The following is a 19072-nucleotide window of genomic DNA, read 5'->3' as shown; positions in this document are numbered from 1 at the left end:
ACAAAGTCCCGGACCCATTTTGATGTTTAATAACTCATAAAATAATAAAGATTTAAAATTAATAACATAAATGATTAGAGACTCAAAAAGTTTCATGACCCTAGTCAATGAACTTCCACGTGTGCCCCCTTCGTCGCACGGAGAATATCAAGTCAATAGTCAATTTCGCGCCAGGAATATGATACACAGGTCACGATGACACCCACCTATACCTTCGTATTCGATGATACCTTCGTATTTCCACAACTAGAAGAGCTTCAGTCACATATCTTTTTGCAACAAGATGGTGCACCATCTCATTGGGGTATCATCGTTTGTCATTCTTTGAATGATCATTTTCCAGGAAGGGCGAGGAGGACCAATTCTTTAGCCACCCAGATCACCTGATATAACGCCGCTGGACTTTTTTCTTTGGGGATTTATAAAGGACAATGTTTACAGGAGGATCGTGTCGAACATTGATGACCTAAAAGCCAGAATTACAACCGCAATAGCCTCTGTGGATGCCGACATGCTTGCCGCTACCTGGCGTGAAATTGACTATCGACTTGATATTCTCCGTGCAACGAAGGGGCACACGTGGAAGTTGATTTACAAGGGTCATGAAACTTTTTGAGTCTATCTAACCATTTATGTTATTAATTTTAATCTATCTTTATTATTTTATGAGTTATTAAACATCAAAATGGATCCGGGACATTATAAACACCCTGTATTTTCATAAATTTATCTTAAAAGAATAAATGTCGGGGGAAAAAATTTGCTCTTACGAAAAATTTTTTTCATCAAAATAAGTTTAAATAACATATTTTCCGTTCTTTAACTTACTCGCTAACTCGGATTTCGGTAGTCGTTAGCCTACGTTTTAAACGTTAATGCAAAAAAAAAAAAAAAAAAAATTGATAAAATGAGATTTGTTAAATCAGAGTCCAATTGTAGTGTGATGTTCTTATACGTAACAAAACGTGCATTTATAGTGTATTATTCCACTTACTCTCTCACTGCCAGCTAAATCAACTAGTAGGAGCTTTCCCGTTATTATCTTTCGATCTGCAGAGTTTTCTTGCTTTATCACTATCTGGAACACAGCATGACTCCTCGAACTCATTCTATTATGATCTGTAATGAACATTTATTTAATTATTAAATGGCTGTAATCAATATCAGTATTAAATATTAGTATTTTAAAAAATACTAACACAAAAACTATTTGGTTAATATCTAGTATAACCATCGAAGTTCAGGAAAACTTATTAAATTATACAAACTTAAATATGCGGCTAAATAATATTTGATTTGTATAAATTATTTGATAAAAAAATTAAAAATTTAACCTTTTAAATTTTCTAAAGCTTGTTTATTAAAATTACAAGTTGAAAGCTCTTTTTAATCCATAAATGCTTACTTAAATTTTAAACCTTTAAACCATTGTGACAAATCATATAAATAATTGATCAGTTTATATAATCTGGAACTTGGTTTTCAGCATATTTTTAAAACAGGTGTTTTTCATAATTTAACTTAACCTTATATAAACACTGTTGTAGTAACTAATAGAATAAGCACTTACCCGTCGCAGCCACATGTCTTTTATGCTTAGCTTTATTAAAGAATTTCATAAGGTCTTCGACATTTCTGACTGTTATCTCTCTAAGACCCTAAAACAAAAGTACTAACACTTAAGCATTCGAACAAATAAAAAATATTGTGTCGACTTATCACAGTTGAACTAGATTGAACAGGGCTCGAAAAACCGCCCGTCCGTCAGTCCTCGGCGGTCAAAAATTTCCCGCGAACAACGAATTTCTCGAATCCGACGTCCATTTTCCCGTTAATGTTCGTGATACATTTTCAATTTTTGTTATCTTACAAGAGTCTAGCGCCTCACTTCTAAAATGACCCTCTAATTTAGAAATCCCGTATAGCAACATACTGCGCATGGTGGAATTGATATTTTCTCTGTCTGGAAGTACTGCAGCGGTTGAAAGGGGCTTTTCAGCAATGAACTTACAAAAAAACACATTACGTACTGGTCTTAAACAAGAAGCGTTAAGTGCAATTATGAACATCTACCTAAATGGAAAACCCCTTTCAGATTTCTGTGCAGAAACCTCTGTAAATCATTGGCTTGATTGTGGAACTGGCAAACGCCATATTTGATTCATTTAAAAAACGCAGTACCCTCGGATTAATTGTCATTCCAGATGGCTTGATCTTTGTCATTTAAATTATTTCATAAAAGAAATACTAGGTTACTATTAGTAAGCTAGTATTTCTTTTATTACTGTATAATGTAATCCTAGTACTTGTAATCCTAGTAACTACTTATTAATTGTGCAATTTATATAAATGTTTGTAATAAATAAGAGAAAATTATATTTTCATTTATTTAGAAGCTACGCGTTAGTTTCAAAGGAGTTGACATTCTTGGACATTGTTGGACAAGCTGTCCGCGGGGACGGGAAAAATTTATGAGTTTTTTCGATTCCTGAGATTGAAATTAGATAGTGTTCCCCTATTCAGTAAATTTTATGAAATGAAAGAAGCCACATACGCTTGATAAATACATTAAATTTCTAAAACTCTTCATGCGCATAGAAATTTAGATATATTTTACGATAAATGAAATTAAATCAAAATAATAACTACGTTTAAAATCATTTCAATATTTTTGGTTTAGGATCATTAAAATGTAGAACTGAATGATGTGTAACACGAATGTAAAATTCAGAATAAGCACTTATATAGTTTTAAAATAACTACAGTGCAATTTTCTTCCTGTAAATAACTGATGAGATACAATATAGATTTGAATATAAATTTTTCTTTCGTATAATCTCCCTTATATTCAAAGCTTACTTTTTGTATACTAAGTATAAAATTTATAATAATTAATGGATTATTTATTAAAATTGTTAAATATATGTTAAACATGACTAAAGCGTGAAAGTTTCTATGATGGCAAAAATAAATATTTTTCAATTAAATTTAAAATGGAGAATAAAAAATTTTAATTTTTCATTCAATGTAAAATCTATATTACTTAGTTTCACAATTAATTCCATTAGCAAATCAAATTGGGTTGTTTAATTATACCGAATGAAACAAAAAATCCCTTATCCATAAAAGATGTCTAATAAAAATTTTTTTTTTGTGTAATTCAACTAAAATTTAAGGTTTTGAAGGCATTAATTTAATTCCAGTTTTTTGGTTACATTCACGATTTGCCAGAAATTCTACTTAACAAAATTATGATTCGTACTACCACACATTTAGTAAAAATACAAAATTGGAACGAAAATTCTACCGAATAAGTGGTTTTTATTCAATTTTCTAAGGCATCATGCTAAAATTGAAATATTTTCCATAGAACTATCTTTTATTTTACTATTTTAGTTATTTTAAGGCTTTTGATGCCTATGCCATTCAGCAAATAGAATAAGAATAGGCTGCCAGGATATCCTGTTTGGCAGGGCTCTGAGCTCACGTTCATGCGAATAAGAGCTCGAACCTAGCAGGCCGAAGATTCCACGCGAAGAATGGTGACAGATGCATTTTAAATCTGTCGGTTCACAAAGTCCTCCATGTTACCATGACAAATTATACCTCGGTGTGTACTGAATCGGAGATTGATTGTCCTCTGGTTCAGGTCAAAATCACGATCGGGGGATGAATGAATGGATGTGTGGATAGGCCCACTCAATGGAATGGGTGTGGCGGAAGTCAAATTCTTGGCCATAGATGGCGCCACTGGAAAACAGGAACAATCGCACCCAATTTGACTTACTGGCGGACGACAATAACAACAACAACAGATCTTATAATCTGTTAACGCTACTATAGTTTACTTAAAATGGTGGTTTATTTAAATGGTTGATAGGAGTTAGGTGACTATTTACTCTTCCTGAGATATTTTTTAATTTTAACTCAAAGAAAATGGGCCTAAAATACATTTTGAAGTGTTCTAAAGGTTAAAAAAAAAACTCGGATGAATCAAACTATGGTATCTGTTTTTTGCATCTTTTGTGGAGATAGTGGGATTTATTCATTTATTCACTTAAATATACGGTTCTTTTTTCTTTCTTTTTTTTGAAAATATGGACTTCTATTTCTCTTTGTCTGAAATATATGCAAATTACAAACTCTTTCTATACCTACGTAAAGAAAATGCAATAACGCAGTTTCTTTTTCAACTTTGATTTTTACAGTAGCAATCTAGTCAAAAATTTTAGGATTAAGCTTGAGTAAAAAATACAACTTTATGTAAAATGAAATTTACCTTTTAACTCATTTCATAAAGCTCTGATATTCTTAAGTTTTTTTCCCTTTTTTCCTTCCCCAAATTTCATTTTTTATTCAGATTTGAAATTCTCCAAATGTTACTTTTTCAAAAACTTGCGGGTTCGAATCCCGCTCAGGGCATGGATGTTTCTTTCTCCCTCTGTATTCTACGTCCCTTCTTCTGTGTGATTGCGTGAATACAACCCGCCCTATAAACGGGTTTGTGTTTGTATGACGTGGGCGACGCTACTCCACCACCGTGACTTAGGCTTAGCCATGGGTGCTCACTGGGTAACGATAAGAGAGTTAACTTTTTCAAAAACATCTTTGTCATGTTTATTTCCGCTTTTTCTTTTTTTAATAAACTTTAAAATAAATGAAATTTCGTCTTACTGTAGCACTGCTTATACCATAATTCTTTCATGTCAGGAAAAATATACACATGATAAAAACCTCTCCCCAGTTTAGGTTATAGTATAATACTTGAGCGACCATTAACATTATAATCCTACTTGACCAAAACCACATGAGTTGGAAAATTCTTAGTCAAGCTTGATAATTTAAGAAATCAAATTTCAATTGTATGTCTTTAAATCTTAAACGTTACATATTTTAAAAAATTTAATAATGTAATTTTCACAACTTTCGTTCAGCTGTTTTAGATGTAAATAAAGTTTTTATTTCCCAAAGTCATATTTTCATCATTTTAAGGATCACTTTAACATGGTAATTTTTTTTGAGGTATAAATTATTGGGTATAAGTATGAAAAGTATATCCGTTTTGACTGAAATTTGTTTTATCTGATAAAACATTTAAGATGACTTTTAAAAATCATAATTGTTTAAAGTCAATTGAAATTTATGCATTTTAATGCAAAATGGTACATTCCTAAAATCATGTAAACTTAGAAGCCCAGGCTCGAGCAAATTCAAATAAGATTTTTATACATTTTTATACAAACATAAATTTTTTTATACAGAATGTATATACGGTTTGGAAGAATTGAAATATTGGGTGAACAAATAAGTTCGCCGTTTGTCACAAGATGGCACCACCAAAAAATTATGTAGAAATTGACTGGTGTTATAAGTCTAATTGTAATTTTGTTCACCTGGCAACCTTTATTATAGTGATTCTGTATTAGCTTTACATAATTGTTTTCGTACAAAAATGTCAAGTTTCGTGCCTAATAAACATCATTTTCGAGAGCTTTTGATTTACATCTTTAATTTGAAGAAATCTGCAGCTGAGGAGGATCGATTCCTTGGAGAGGCTGCTAAAAGTGAGAGAAGTTGTAGTGAGTGGTTTTAGAAGTTTAAAAACGGTGGAAGATACATAACGCAGTGGAAATTGTGCGAAGACAAGGAATTGGAAGATATATTGGAAGAATTTTCATTAAAATTTTCGACTGGATAGGAATTTGTTGCAAAAGCTTTTTTTTGCATAGATAATGTTTTATTCTTAATAATTAAGTTATTAAATCTTTACTTTGTCTGTAAAATTTAATTGAAAAATATGCAACAATAAAAAATTTTCCATGTGACCAAAAAAATTTTTATACTATAAAACTGTGCATTAAAATGAAATTAGATAACTTTATATCAATGGGTCTACATTCTTAGATTAAAAATTATTTACATGTTCCAATGCATTTTTTTTAAGAGAGGAGGATCATGTTTTCAAATAATCATTTTCCTACATTTCACAAATATATATTTTCCTACATTTCACAACTATATATTTTCCAGTTTTCATGAAAATATAATTTTTTGATGAATAAATTTTTTTTTTATCTTCCTTTCTACATTTCAATCAAAATAATGTAAATAACCCTGAGACTTAGCAGACTCCAATAAACAAAATTAATAATAAAACTTTTGTTATTATTTTCATTTTTTTTTCTTTTTAAAGAAGTTTAAGAACTATGTGGAAAATAGAATTACGCGAAAAGCAATTAACGATAGTTTCCCCTTATGGTGGGTTCTGTGAAGGAGAAACATTTTTACAAGTTTTCCCGATCATGTTAAAAATAAATCTGAATCATCTACAAAATAACTCCTTGAAGAGATTTTTACGAATTTTCTCGACAGCAATTTTTGGATATTTTCAAAAGTTTGTCAAATAAATCATACATATCAAGTTCAAATTCGAAAATTAATTTTTCCATATTTTAAACATCCTATTGTGTTATGTTAAAATATTTTAGTATTGAAATGTATAATTGCTATAAATAAGACATAAAAATAATAATAAAAATTATATAGGTGAACTTTTAAAACATAGATCTAGATATAAAATGTGGGAAAACTCTAAATCTGTTTTTTTTTTCCCCTGTAAGAACATGGTTATTATTCGAAACAGATCAGCCATGAGAAATTTATTTTTTGCTTCTTTTATGGCGCATAAAAAATAGATATTATTGATTATGAAGGATCTTCTTACGTATCCTCCTACGGATGCATTTTTAAATGAAAAAAAAAAAAGACTTCTTTCAATACTCTTCCTTCGGGGTACATATTTATTAAAATTTAGCAGTTTATTATTCTTCAAGCTAATTAAAAACTGCTTCCAAGTATAAATTTTAAAGATTTTGGAATAGACATGATTTTTTTAAAAACTTAAAGTTAAAAAAAAATTAGACCAATTACTTACTCTAATGAAGGGAATACGCTTTTTGTCTTCATATACAAATAAGCTTTCCTTCTGTGAATCTAAAGAAGGAAAAAAATAAAAGATGCACAATGTATAAATAATATGCTTAGATTTTTATAAGCATAGCTTTAACTTTAACTTACCACTTAATAAGTCAAATATTTTCTCCAAATAAATTTCATAAAACGAAATCTAGAAAATAACAAGCATTTATATACATGTAGTAAAATAGGCTTCATAGACAATCTTTATGCTATTTAAAAATAGATTCTCCTATTTAAATTACACTGGACATTTAGAATTTTGATGTATAGTGTTCTCAGTATTGGTACGGGATATTTCATTTCATGCATACCTTTATTTCGAATTTTATTGAGTCTTCAAAAGATTCTGTTTGATTGAAAATATCGTGAGCAACTCGTGGTATAATTCAAAGTCTTTCAGTATCTGATAGGTCTCCCTATATTAATAAACGACAAAAACATTTAGCCTCATTAGTAAATCTTTACACAATATAAATAATAAAATGATCATAAAATATTATTACGTCACTAATAAAATAATTTATTATAGGTCATCGATAACAAATCACTGATAGAAGTAGGTTCAATTAAAATTTCTTTTTCTACTTTGTTTCTTAGTTTTAAAAATCTTTAGTCTAAATTACACAACTGAGAATTTTTATCCTATCGAAAAAATAAGACTAAGCTGTATTTCTCAAATAACTATAGTTTTAAAGTGGCTATAGTTTCAAATAACTATAGATTCAAAGTGGCTTTAACATTTTCCATTCATTATTGATTGCAAATGAATTTTAATATAAAAAATTCTTACTATGATTATTACATTTTTGAACTCAAAGTAAAATATATTCATAAATTATTTTTTTAAAAAAAATAGAGAATAGATCGTGAACAAGTGATCGCTCAAATAATACCCACACTAAAAAATTTCGGATTAAATTACAGTAATAAATATAAACATTCTGAGTGTAAAATTCGTAAAATTCAATTTCTTACGTTAAATTTTTGTAGCGAAGTTTTTACCGTAAATTTAATAACAATAATTCAGTAATTATACTGGAAATATTACCATAAAAATTTTTTTTGTTGAACAAAATTTAAAAGGTAAGAATGGATTTTTATGGATCAGGGTGCCAGTACTTTTTGCAGTTGTTTTATCAATAATTATCTACGTAACACCTAAAGGGGTGGAGATTATTTCTTTAAGGAGTTTCAAACTTTATAAAATAAAGTAAAACGTAAATTTCGCTATTACAAGGTTTTATCGTTTGTCTGAATATGATACTAAAATTAGATTATTACAATGAAAATTAAAGCAAAAATGAATTAAGAGTTAAAGCGATTTTCTCACTCACTTGAAAAAATTCCGGATCCAATTACTGGCACACAGTGTGCCCTTTTTTTTACTTGAAAATCCATTTTTGCTGCAAAATTTTACGGAACAGAAAATCAAATACAGCATAATTTGCATACAGTAATATTTACTGTAAAATCCCCAATTAAATAAATATTAATCAAATAAAATTACGCTATAAAATTTTACTTTAAATATAGATTTTACAGATCAGGAAAGAGTCAGGATGTCAGTACTTTTGAGCGGAATTTGATCCCGAATTTTTTAAATTCCAAGGCTAAAGAGACAATAAAAAGGCTAGGGGAAAGAATTCCTTTGAAAGAACTCTTGGCGCTCTGAGCTTTAGAATTCAACTCGTGGCGCTCCATGGCACTACATTAACTTTTCACTTCAAGAACTAGTCTAGCAATCCGGCATTCTGTTTTCATATTTTTTTATTTATTCCATACGATCATTGTTATTTTCTATATTTTCTGGTGATTTTTGTTTCATTTGATTACAAACAATTAACTATAGTTTCAATCAGCTTGCGCGATTACAACCTGCAAGAATTTTCATGAAATACAAAAAACGTAATTTTCCATGTATTTCCTTTGAAGATGTAAAAGTACAATTAAAGGAAACGTAAAATTAACTTGTAGGATTTTTCCAGTTGTGATTTAAAGGCCTGTGGTATTATATATTTATTCGATCATTTAAAAATTTTATGAGAATTTCGCAATTTAAATCGATATTCCCCTAACACTTTTAAGAGTAAAATTGCAAAAAAAAAAAAAAAAAAAAAAAAAATGCTTGGGTCAAATTAATTAAAATATTTTAAATTAAAAGTTATTGGTAAAAAAAAATTCATATAATCTGTTTTTTAGTGTCATTATTTTAAATATTTGTTTTTTAAATTATATCACCTTAGTCTAAAATATTTCTAATTTATAAAATCGTCGTAGTTTAAATATTATTTTATTTTGATAGTTGGCCTTTAAGAGTGTTGTTTGCTAGTGATAACGTTTTAAAGAAATTTGTCATTATCTGTTAGAAAATACTCTAAAATTAAGCTCAAAATTAAAACTTCAATCAGTTTACAAATAATTGTCATCGAACAAAATATAATTATGAAAATATTTTTATTTGCTTTCTGTTATTTAACAATAAACGTCCAAAACGAAAATTCGAACACATTACTGGAATATAACTGTGGCATCCCGCCCGCTCTATTTTATTACTGTTTTGACATTAGGAGAATATTTGATTAAGGATATATTTATTCAAAAACTTTTTAAATCTTTAGAATCATGTTTCCAAAAAAGGAAAAGAAAAAAAAAACAGAAGAATCTTAATTTAACCATCGGAGAAAAAAAATAGGAAAAGTTTAGTAAATTTAACAGTTGCGAAAAATAACAATAAAATAAAATAAATTTTTACCTCCATTGTGTAGGTTTTGCCGCTAGAAGTTTGTCCGTAAGCAAAAATAGTGCCATTGTATCCAGTCAAAACACCTGTATTGAAAATGTTTTTTTAAAATTAAAATATAGTTACATATTGCACAGTTGTAAGCTTTTCTATTATTATCATTAAGTTCTACGAAAATAAATTATTTTATGTCGAATATATACAAATTATATTCATATTATGTTGAAACATTCCACCAAAGCTTTGTAAAATAAATTTGAATATTAAAAATTGTTGTCTATCTTACCGTAAATTGTAAATACGTTTTTTTTTTTTTTAATTCCTACACACTTTTATATAAATGTTAATATATGGGAAGTATCTTATTGATTGATTACCGATTGATCGATTTGAATTTGTTGATTTATTAAATCCCTTACATTTTTTTCTCTAGTTCTTATCTTTCTTTATCTAAACATTATAACGTAAATCATTTTTATATACGGTGATCATAGCGATCTGAACTAATTATAATGATACACTTTTAAAACTAAAACTAATATAAAATATAATTATATAAAAAGATTTACATGTCAATATGCGTCAATTTTCTTAGTTTGAATATTCATGATTTGTCCACGCACTTTCCTATGGAAGTTACGATTTGGGAAGCATCTTAGTCACTGATTAGAATTTGTCGATTTATTGATTCTGATACATTTTTCTCGAGTTCTTTATCTTTTTTTACCAAATCATTGTATCGTAAATCATTCTTATACATAATCATAGCGATCTGAGCTTATAATGATGGCACGCTTTTAAAAATAAACCAAATATTAAATATTTTTTTTTAAATTTTTTTTTTCCATTTTGAAATAGAAACAGAATAGAGTGAGCTGCACAATCGGTCTTGCCGATGAGCAGACCTAGTGTGCTCTCCAGATGTGGTATCCACTCTTTCAGGACCACCACAATGGGTGAGATACCGTTGGTCATGTTAATTTAGATGTCTAGTTTCTGCCACACTAGATGGCAGCACCGAGACTCTATTTGGATGTTAAAGTGCTCTAGGAATTTAATTTTACCGGAAATGCCAAGAGTGTATATATTAAATATAATTATTTATAAAATAATCAAAGTTATAAAAAGAAATATGAAATTACGTGTAGGATACGTTAACACAAAGAATAATTAATAACCGAAGGTGACGACAGACTCGTGCCAATTAAATGGAGCTTGCAAAGACAAGATTTGTTCTTTTTTTCTCAACTACCAAACATTTAATTATTCTTTAAATGAATCTTAAGAAATTTGATATTCAATGCAATTTTTTTCTGTTACGATTTTATCACGATTCTTATATCGTGATTGAAGCCATGATTCTGTGATTTGCCCATCTATTCATTCGGAGATTGAATATTTAACCGATTCACTTGATTCGCGTTTTTTTTTAAATTTTTTATTTGCTAATCCGATCATTTTCGTTTATTATCTTCTGCAATACAAATATTTAAATCGTCTGTAATTAAATTTGAGATGACAACCCAACGAAAACAAAAAACAATTATTATTAACCAGCTTTTCTACTGTAGCAAGCATTTTTATTACTTTAGAAAAATTATATTAAAATATGTATAGCACAAAATTAGAATGATGTAATATGAAAAGTATCTTTACTTACTTGCAACTATGGGTTTAGCGACGTCATCGTATACTTGTTCTTGGGATGAATTCGGATCAAATATTTGATCGAAAGTATACACTTTGTCCTAAAGGGAAGCATATAAAAAGGGAATGAACAAAATAAATAATATAATTATATTATATCTTCCTCAAGTTAGATGAAAAAATTTAAGATTTTGCTAAATATGTGATATGTAGGGTATTGATTGAATAAATTTAATAAGGATTTTATGCACTCTATAAAATAATTTCTTATTTAGGGTTTCCTTAAAATAAATGAAAGTATAAAACCTATTTAATAATAATAAACTTGTTTTAGCAGTTAATGTTTGAAATAGGCCTTAACGGACCTAATAGAATGTATTGAATAGTCAAATGCAATTATTTACTTAAAAGAAAATCGAAAAATTATTGGAGAAGGATCTTAAAGAAAATTTCAGGAAAATAAATTTAAGAAAACATAGTAACAGTAACAAATATCTTATTAAGTGCACATTTTATTTAAGGCCTTATTCAACCACCAAACAAAAAAAAATTCCAAGTAAATTAATTTCCTTGTTTCGTAACTTTGAATTCAATATAGTAAAAGATCTTCATCTTTGCGAATAGAATTTTTTTACAATGTAACTATTGAAAAAAAAATCTGTTTCTCATATTAATAATTTATAATAAGGAATAAAAGTTATAAGTGCAAAATCTTTTTTGGATTATTTGAATTGTTAAAAAATGCTTAAAAAGATCCCAAAAATATTTTTATGTACTCTCAGAACCTCATCATTTTACTGAAAATACTTTCATGATCTTTACGAACTACTATTAATATATGTATGAGATTGAGTTTAGTAAATTTATGTTCTTAATTAACATTTCAAAAACTTTTAAACCTCTTCAAACGTTGCCTCACTGAAATTATTCTACTATTTAATCGAGAATATACAAAATTATTGAAGTAAAGGGAAAAATCCATTAAAGAGAAAATACGACTTAATTGCGCTTAGTTCAACAATGGATGTCAACTGACAGTTGAAACATTTTAATACTCCTGACGCTTCTTTGCAATAACCAAATTTAAAAACAAAATATCAACCTATAAAGCAGCTAAAGTTAAATAATGTATAAATCAATCTGAAATAAATACTTAAAATTAAGAGAAAAAATTGCAGATTTTTTTCGAATTAACTTGATATGAACCATTATCTGTTATCTTTAAAAAAAAAAAAAAAATGACCGAGATTCCTTATTGTCATAAAAATTTCCACTTTAGCTGATGTAATATTGTGAATCTGTAGCATTATTACCATTTATCTATATGATGCCTTTTTTAGAGCATTTTAAAAAATAAAATAAATTAAAAGGTAAATTGAAAAAAAAAATAAAGGGAATAACTTACCGAATGTAAATGTAACATTGATTTTTCATCACGAAATTCATAACTGTGTACCAAAGCCTCCTTATCTTTTTCATTTTGTTCTCGTATACGGCAGCAATCTTTGATGCTCGTATTTTGTTGAGATGCCATCTATGCATTTAAGAAAAAATGTCTTTACATTTGTCTTTTACAAAAAATCATTTAAATTCTCTTTACTGAAAGTTGAAAAAAGTAGTTATAAAAATTTAATGTTCCCAATTAAAGTTCAGGATTTGAAAATGACTTATCCATGAAATAAAAGAAACTATTAATTTTTTTTTAGAATTAAATTTACAGAGGCCAAATGAAATACATAAAAATTTCATGTAGATAAGTAATTCTATATCTCTAGATAATTTATAAAAACTGAAAAGAATCCATCTGAGAGAACTGAATAGAACATATACATATTTGAAATATAAAATCTTGTGGGCACAAAAAAATTTAAAATCCATAATTATTTTTTTTTAATTTTAAACTGCCGTTAATCTAATACACAAAAAAACTTGTATATACAAAAGAATTCAAATTTAAACTTGAGAACAGTATTACTATAACGAAGGGTATAAAGTTATGTCAAAATTTATATTTCCGAATCAAATTACCAAAATCGACAATTAATTAGCGTTGAAAATTTCTAAAATTGAAGTAAATTTTATGCATATTTTTCATTAATCATATTAGGGAATTCTCAATAAAAAACCCTAAAATTTAAAAAATTAAAGAAGGAGACTCTAAGTAATGGCTAAATGGACGATTTAAGGCTCTAAGTCAGTGGCTACCAGCTGATGGCCCGCGAATTGCATCCGGCCCTCTAAGTCTTTTTTCGTGGCCCGCGAGCTAAAATATTTTCGTTAAAAAAACCAAATTTCTTTGTTTCTGTAAAATTTAATATTCCAACGTTGCAAAAAAATTTATTTCTCAGGTTTTGCATCCAAGAAAATATTTATTCAAATAAAAAAAATAATAGTGTATGTTGCTCTTTTATATTTCGATTTTTTTTTTTTTTTTTTGTATTTTGGGAATTTAATTTAGCATGTGCGTATCAGAAATTTTCTCAAAGAAATTCTCCAATTTATCTTTTTGAAGCCACTCATTTTGGACGAAATTACTTACATTTGCGAAGTCTAAAAAGCATAGAAGAGGTAATGCATATCATGTTTTATTTACATTCTTTGAATTGAATATGGGATGATCGGAAAATAAAATAAAATTTAAGATGCTCGAGAATTCCTTTTTGCTATAATTCCTAATAAGTCGAAAAAAATGGCAATTTATCTCGGAATTAAATTTAAAAGAAAAAAAAATCTTGTCACCAAGTTTCTGATTAAGAAAAGATTCAAAATGATACGTAACAAGCATTATTTGTAATGCTTGTTATTTTAATATTAAAAAATCTCAATATTTAAAAGCAAAATATAATTCTTATTTTATTAAGTTTCCTGTCTAATGCAAGTACACTTCCTCAGTCCCTGTTGCAGGCTCCAATGAGTGTCAGTTGTGTTACCTTTCTTCTCCCCTATCTTTTCTGAGAATTTGTGTTCCTTCAGTGTTATAACAAATTTCCCCCACTCCTCTGCTGACCAAAGTGGATTCCAAGGTAATGGAAGGTGACCTTTCTTTTCATTCAGCTTAAGATTGTCATTACATGCCCGCGTTTTTCTTTCGCGGGGAAAGAAGCAAATTTTTCCATTGATCTTACTTAAAATAAGTTTAAATTCTCTAATTATTCAATTAATTTTCCTTTTATACTTAATAATCATTATGAGTGGAAAGAAGATTGATAGTGCTTTCAATGATCGCTGAGAAAGGGATTGTATAATTGGTCAAAATAACGAGAAGTTCCAATGCTTAGTTTGCATGCTAGTGATACCTGTGCCTCAAGAATATAACATGAAGAGACATTATTCAACTCTGCGTGGAAAAAAAAAAGTTTCAAAACTATGGATGAAAATCCGGAAGTATTTCGATCAATGATTTAAAGAAGAAATTGAAACAGCAAACTGGAATTTTTATAAAATTTTCCCATGGTCAATAATCTGTTCTGCGTGCCTCATATGCCGTTTCTCTTGCGCTTGCTAAAGCAAAGAAACTATTGACTGATGGCAATTTAGTAAGGAAAAAAATTGCTATTGAAATGGCGAAGGCATTTGGTGATAAAAGATTAGCCTAGAAATTCCATTCGGTGCTACTTTTTCTAATCAAATATTACAAAAGAGAGTCACTGTTATGGGAGAACAGGTAGGAACATCACTGATTGATTTAATTCAAAATAGTGAGTATTTTTCGCTTTGCCTTGATTGATCAAACGAATGTGAGTCAGTTATTAATATTTATGCGCATTACGCAGGAATACTTTTCTACTAAAGAAGAATTATTGGAAATGTGTCCAATGACTGATACTACGAAAGGAACAGACATCTACGAAGCAGTAAAAAAAGCAGTTGGCCAAGCAGGAGGTTTTATCAAATGTTCAGCAATTGTAACGGATGGTGCACCAGCGATGTAGGGGTAGGGGGGACTGGATTAGCACTGTACTTGATAAAAATCTGACAGCAATATTTAATGTTCCTTCAAACATAAAACAGTCCTATATGGAATTTTGATAAAGTGCTCTAAATGAAAGGCCACAATCAAAAAATTATGACTATAAAACATTGACTATAAAACATTAATAACATTGTATAAAAGTTCCCTTTATTATTTCATTTTTTGAAAGATAACTCAGTAACATAGGTTTTCCAAATTTTAGAGTTTTGATAAATATTTCTGCTTTTGCGTCTTGACATTCAGAGATTTTTGGTTTCTCCTTTGGTTAAACATTTACAGTTACTTTTTTTTTTGTATTCTTCGTTGAACAGCCGACCCAATTTTGGATTTACGACTACTAATGTTCAACTCCGTAGCCTTGTAATTTTGAACCCACTCCAGAAGACAAGGAAACTCCTGGATCAGTACCCCCACAGGTATGATTTGTTATGGGAGCATGGAAGACATAGTTACATGACAGATTTAACTTGCATCAATCACCATTTACTACATGGACATCGATCCAGTGCCCTTATAACCAGGCTATAGTTTTGTAAGAGTCTAAACGCAGACAAAAAAAAGTACATAAAAAATTATCTACTGGAAATGACTAAGCACTTAATTTTGTTTCATTACAATGCTGAGAAAAAATCCATAGAGTGTTTAAGAAATTTTACTCGCTAATGAATTTATTCCAATAAGGTGATGACTTTATTTTTAGCTATTTTTTAAATACATGCTGCTGAAAAAAATGAATCGGAAATTAATCTTAATTGAATAAACCGAGAGAACAAAAAACGTTAAGAAAACAGAAAGCAAAAATATAATTTAAAATTCTAGATAGTGAGGGAAGAGGTCTTTTAAGAATATTTATAGTGCAGTCCGGTTAGGCACAAAATACAAATGAATAACCTGTGCAGTTTTAACTTACATAATTATTAAACGGTCTGTAAAGCAAAATTGTTCTTATAGTTTTGACAAATTTTCGTCATGATTACTTGTTGGTCTACTTCTCAAAAAATTTTATTGGGTTATTTTTCAAACTTTTTTGTGCTACAGGAAGAGGAAAATTTAGACTTTGAGAATTGAATACAAGATGCAATGCAGAAAGTTTTCTGTGTTTACAATTCAGTCCTTCGAGTTTATTACCTTGCCAGGTGGTCCAGAAGAAAGAAATCTAAATCTGGACACCACGCCTTGTAAGTGATATAAATATTACTCTACGCTGTACCATTGTCATGTAGTTCCAAGTAATACAAATAGAAATAAAGCATGAATGGTTCGATATTTTATTTTATTTTATAAAATTTTTAACCAATCCAGAAGAAAAAGAAACTCCTGGATCAGTATCCCCAGCGGGATGATTTGCTATGGGAACATGGATGACTTTGTGACTCTACAGATTTAACATGCATCTGCCACAATTTACTATACGGTCTAATCTTCGGTCGGCAGGGATCGAACCCACGATATCTTGGACACGGGCTCAGTTCCCTACCAACTGGGCGATGATTTGATATTTTATTTTATTTTAGAACCATCGTTTAACAGCCGACCCAATTTTTTTGGTTCACTACTTATTTTCAACTCCGTAGCCTAGTTATTTTGAATGTTTTCGACTTTTATTCCATTGACTGTTTTGCAATTCGCTTCGTTTAGCGACTTGGCTCACAATTGGCAACATTTGCGCCCAGCTAACGGAAAAGTACTAAAATATGCACAGATTAAAGTGGCTCAAATTACTAAATGGAAATCCTTCGTGATTTGAGTCATTACTAACAAACTCAACTGCCAATGGAGTGAAGGCTGAGAGAGAAATTTTTAAATATGTTTTTAATTAATTCTCACAGACAAATCAATGATGGATAATTTTTGTAATTCACAACTTCGTGCAAAGCTGTCTCCCAGCCTGTTTTTAAGAAATATATATTTTAAACATTTCTATTCATTTTTTTTCAGGCAAAATTACGTCAATTCAGTTTTTGAAATAAACGTTTTAAAACGGTAAAGTATTGTATATTTTATTGCTTTTAAAATTTGTATGACTTTTGTTTTTATTTTCTTATCCAAAATAAACATAATCATAGTGTTAACGTTTCATATTTTTGAGAAAAATCCACAGAAGCTCTAAAAATTACCAATCACTACTTTTCATTGCTTAATGGAGTAACATCTTTATTTTTCATTTTCTTTTCTTTATTTTTTTTTTTAGTATAGTGCTATAAATTTGTAACCTACCAGCCAAAATTTAACCTAAAATTGAAAACAAGTTACAACAAAAAATACGAAAAGAAGAACCCTTAAAATACTGCTCCATCGAAAAGAAAAAAAATAAGGAAAGAAGTAAAGTTACATATTATTCTCATAATATTTTTATATGCTGATGCATATAATAATATATTTATTATTATAATATGCATTAAAAATAAAACATAACCTGGGATTCAACCTCCAAAATATACAACTGGTTTTCATACTTTGTTCAAATATAATAAATGTAATGGAAACAAAGCTCTCGCGACTAATTCGAATAAATTCATTTTATATATAAACATACAAATAATTCGAAAAAAATTACTGATTCGCTAATAAATTAATTTACCTACCGTCAACTTAAATTTATTTCAAAAATATAATGAAAGACATAAATATCTGAATTTAAGTTATAAATTACTTAATAAAAATTATGTTAGAGAATTTCATATATACGGATTGAAAATTGAACTAACTTCCTAATAATATATGAATCATAGAAATGAGATGACCAAATGATAAAATGACAGATGGGAAGCAAAAATAGAAACTAAAATCACAATATTTGAACCAATGTAAAACTAAAAAACAATATAAAACTATATAAAACAATATAAAACTATATAAAACTAAAACCCGTCGTCCCGCAGCAGTCGAAAAAGAGAAGAAAAAAAAGTTAACTGCGCGTTGTATAATACTTCATAAACATGTTTCCTTAAATATAAATTAAACATAAATTACAAATTAAACTTTAATAAAATTATTAATTAAACGAATTTATATTAAATTTTTACATTAAATTAATTTACATTAAATAAAATTTACTTTAAATTAAAAATTATACATAGTGGAAACGGATAAATAACTGGGAGTAGTGTGAACAGTTCTTGATTTAATTTTTGTGTTTGATGTTTTGTTTTTGTATTTTGTATATTTCATCTCTTTCTGTATTTGTATTTTTCTTTTCTTTTGATCTCTGTATGGCGTTTGGATAATGCCTATATCGCCTGCTGCATTGGAAATAAAAAAAAAAATGTGAACTGCTTATTACAAATATAATAATCCACATGTGATGATAATAACTTGTAACGCCTGTATAAATTTAAATTCAACATAATTATGTATACAAGTGAAAGGTTATTATAAATTTTAACAATAAATTAGGAATTAAATAATTGTATTACTTACCGAACAAGGATACTGAAATATCTGTAATTTATCCGCAGGACCACGTGCAGCATTTAGAATCACGCGTTTTGACTTGCAAACCTTACTCCAACACTCACAAAGCGTACGAGCTGACAGGTGTAATAATGATTTCCATTGGCTTGTCGGAAAGGATGTATGACGTCCCTTTCGACAGGGCATGACCTACTAATGACCTGTCCATCTCATGACGTTTCAATGAAGGTGGTTTCTATTGGATACTAAAACTTTCCAACATGAGAAAAAAATCTGTTCATTTCAAGAAATACAAAGAATGGAAGAAAAAATATTTAATC

The 19072-nt window shown here is 28.7% G+C and overlaps 2 protein-coding genes across 2 annotated transcripts in view; both read right to left on the bottom strand.

Annotated features, from left to right (window-relative positions):
• Window positions 1-7325, bottom strand: part of LOC122272657 (uncharacterized) — a 20558-nt gene extending 13233 nt beyond the window's left edge. The window contains exons 1-5 of the mRNA XM_087169279.1: window positions 7290-7325; window positions 7078-7126; window positions 6935-6993; window positions 1571-1658; window positions 995-1119 (exon numbers count right to left, since the gene is read on the bottom strand). Of these exons, the coding sequence (XP_087025405.1) occupies window positions 995-1119; window positions 1571-1619 (174 nt within the window). The 5' untranslated portion in view covers window positions 1620-1658; window positions 6935-6993; window positions 7078-7126; window positions 7290-7325. The remainder of the gene's footprint in view (window positions 1-994; window positions 1120-1570; window positions 1659-6934; window positions 6994-7077; window positions 7127-7289) is intronic.
• On the bottom strand, window positions 7284-19072 carry LOC147806499 (kinesin heavy chain-like). Its single transcript, XM_087169280.1, has 5 exons — window positions 18759-19072; window positions 12771-12899; window positions 11379-11466; window positions 9731-9804; window positions 7284-7394 (listed from the first exon to the last, which is right to left on the bottom strand). Exons 1-5 carry the CDS (start codon window positions 18936-18938, stop codon window positions 7365-7367), a joined length of 501 nt encoding a protein of 166 aa, XP_087025406.1. The 5' UTR covers window positions 18939-19072; the 3' UTR covers window positions 7284-7364.

The sequence above is a fragment of the Parasteatoda tepidariorum genome, chromosome 8 (assembly GCF_982258835.1).
Source record: "Parasteatoda tepidariorum strain Cologne lab strain chromosome 8, Ptep-v5.0, whole genome shotgun sequence".
Lineage (NCBI taxonomy): Eukaryota > Metazoa > Arthropoda > Arachnida > Araneae > Theridiidae > Parasteatoda > Parasteatoda tepidariorum.
This window is presented reverse-complemented; position numbering and strand designations above follow the sequence as displayed.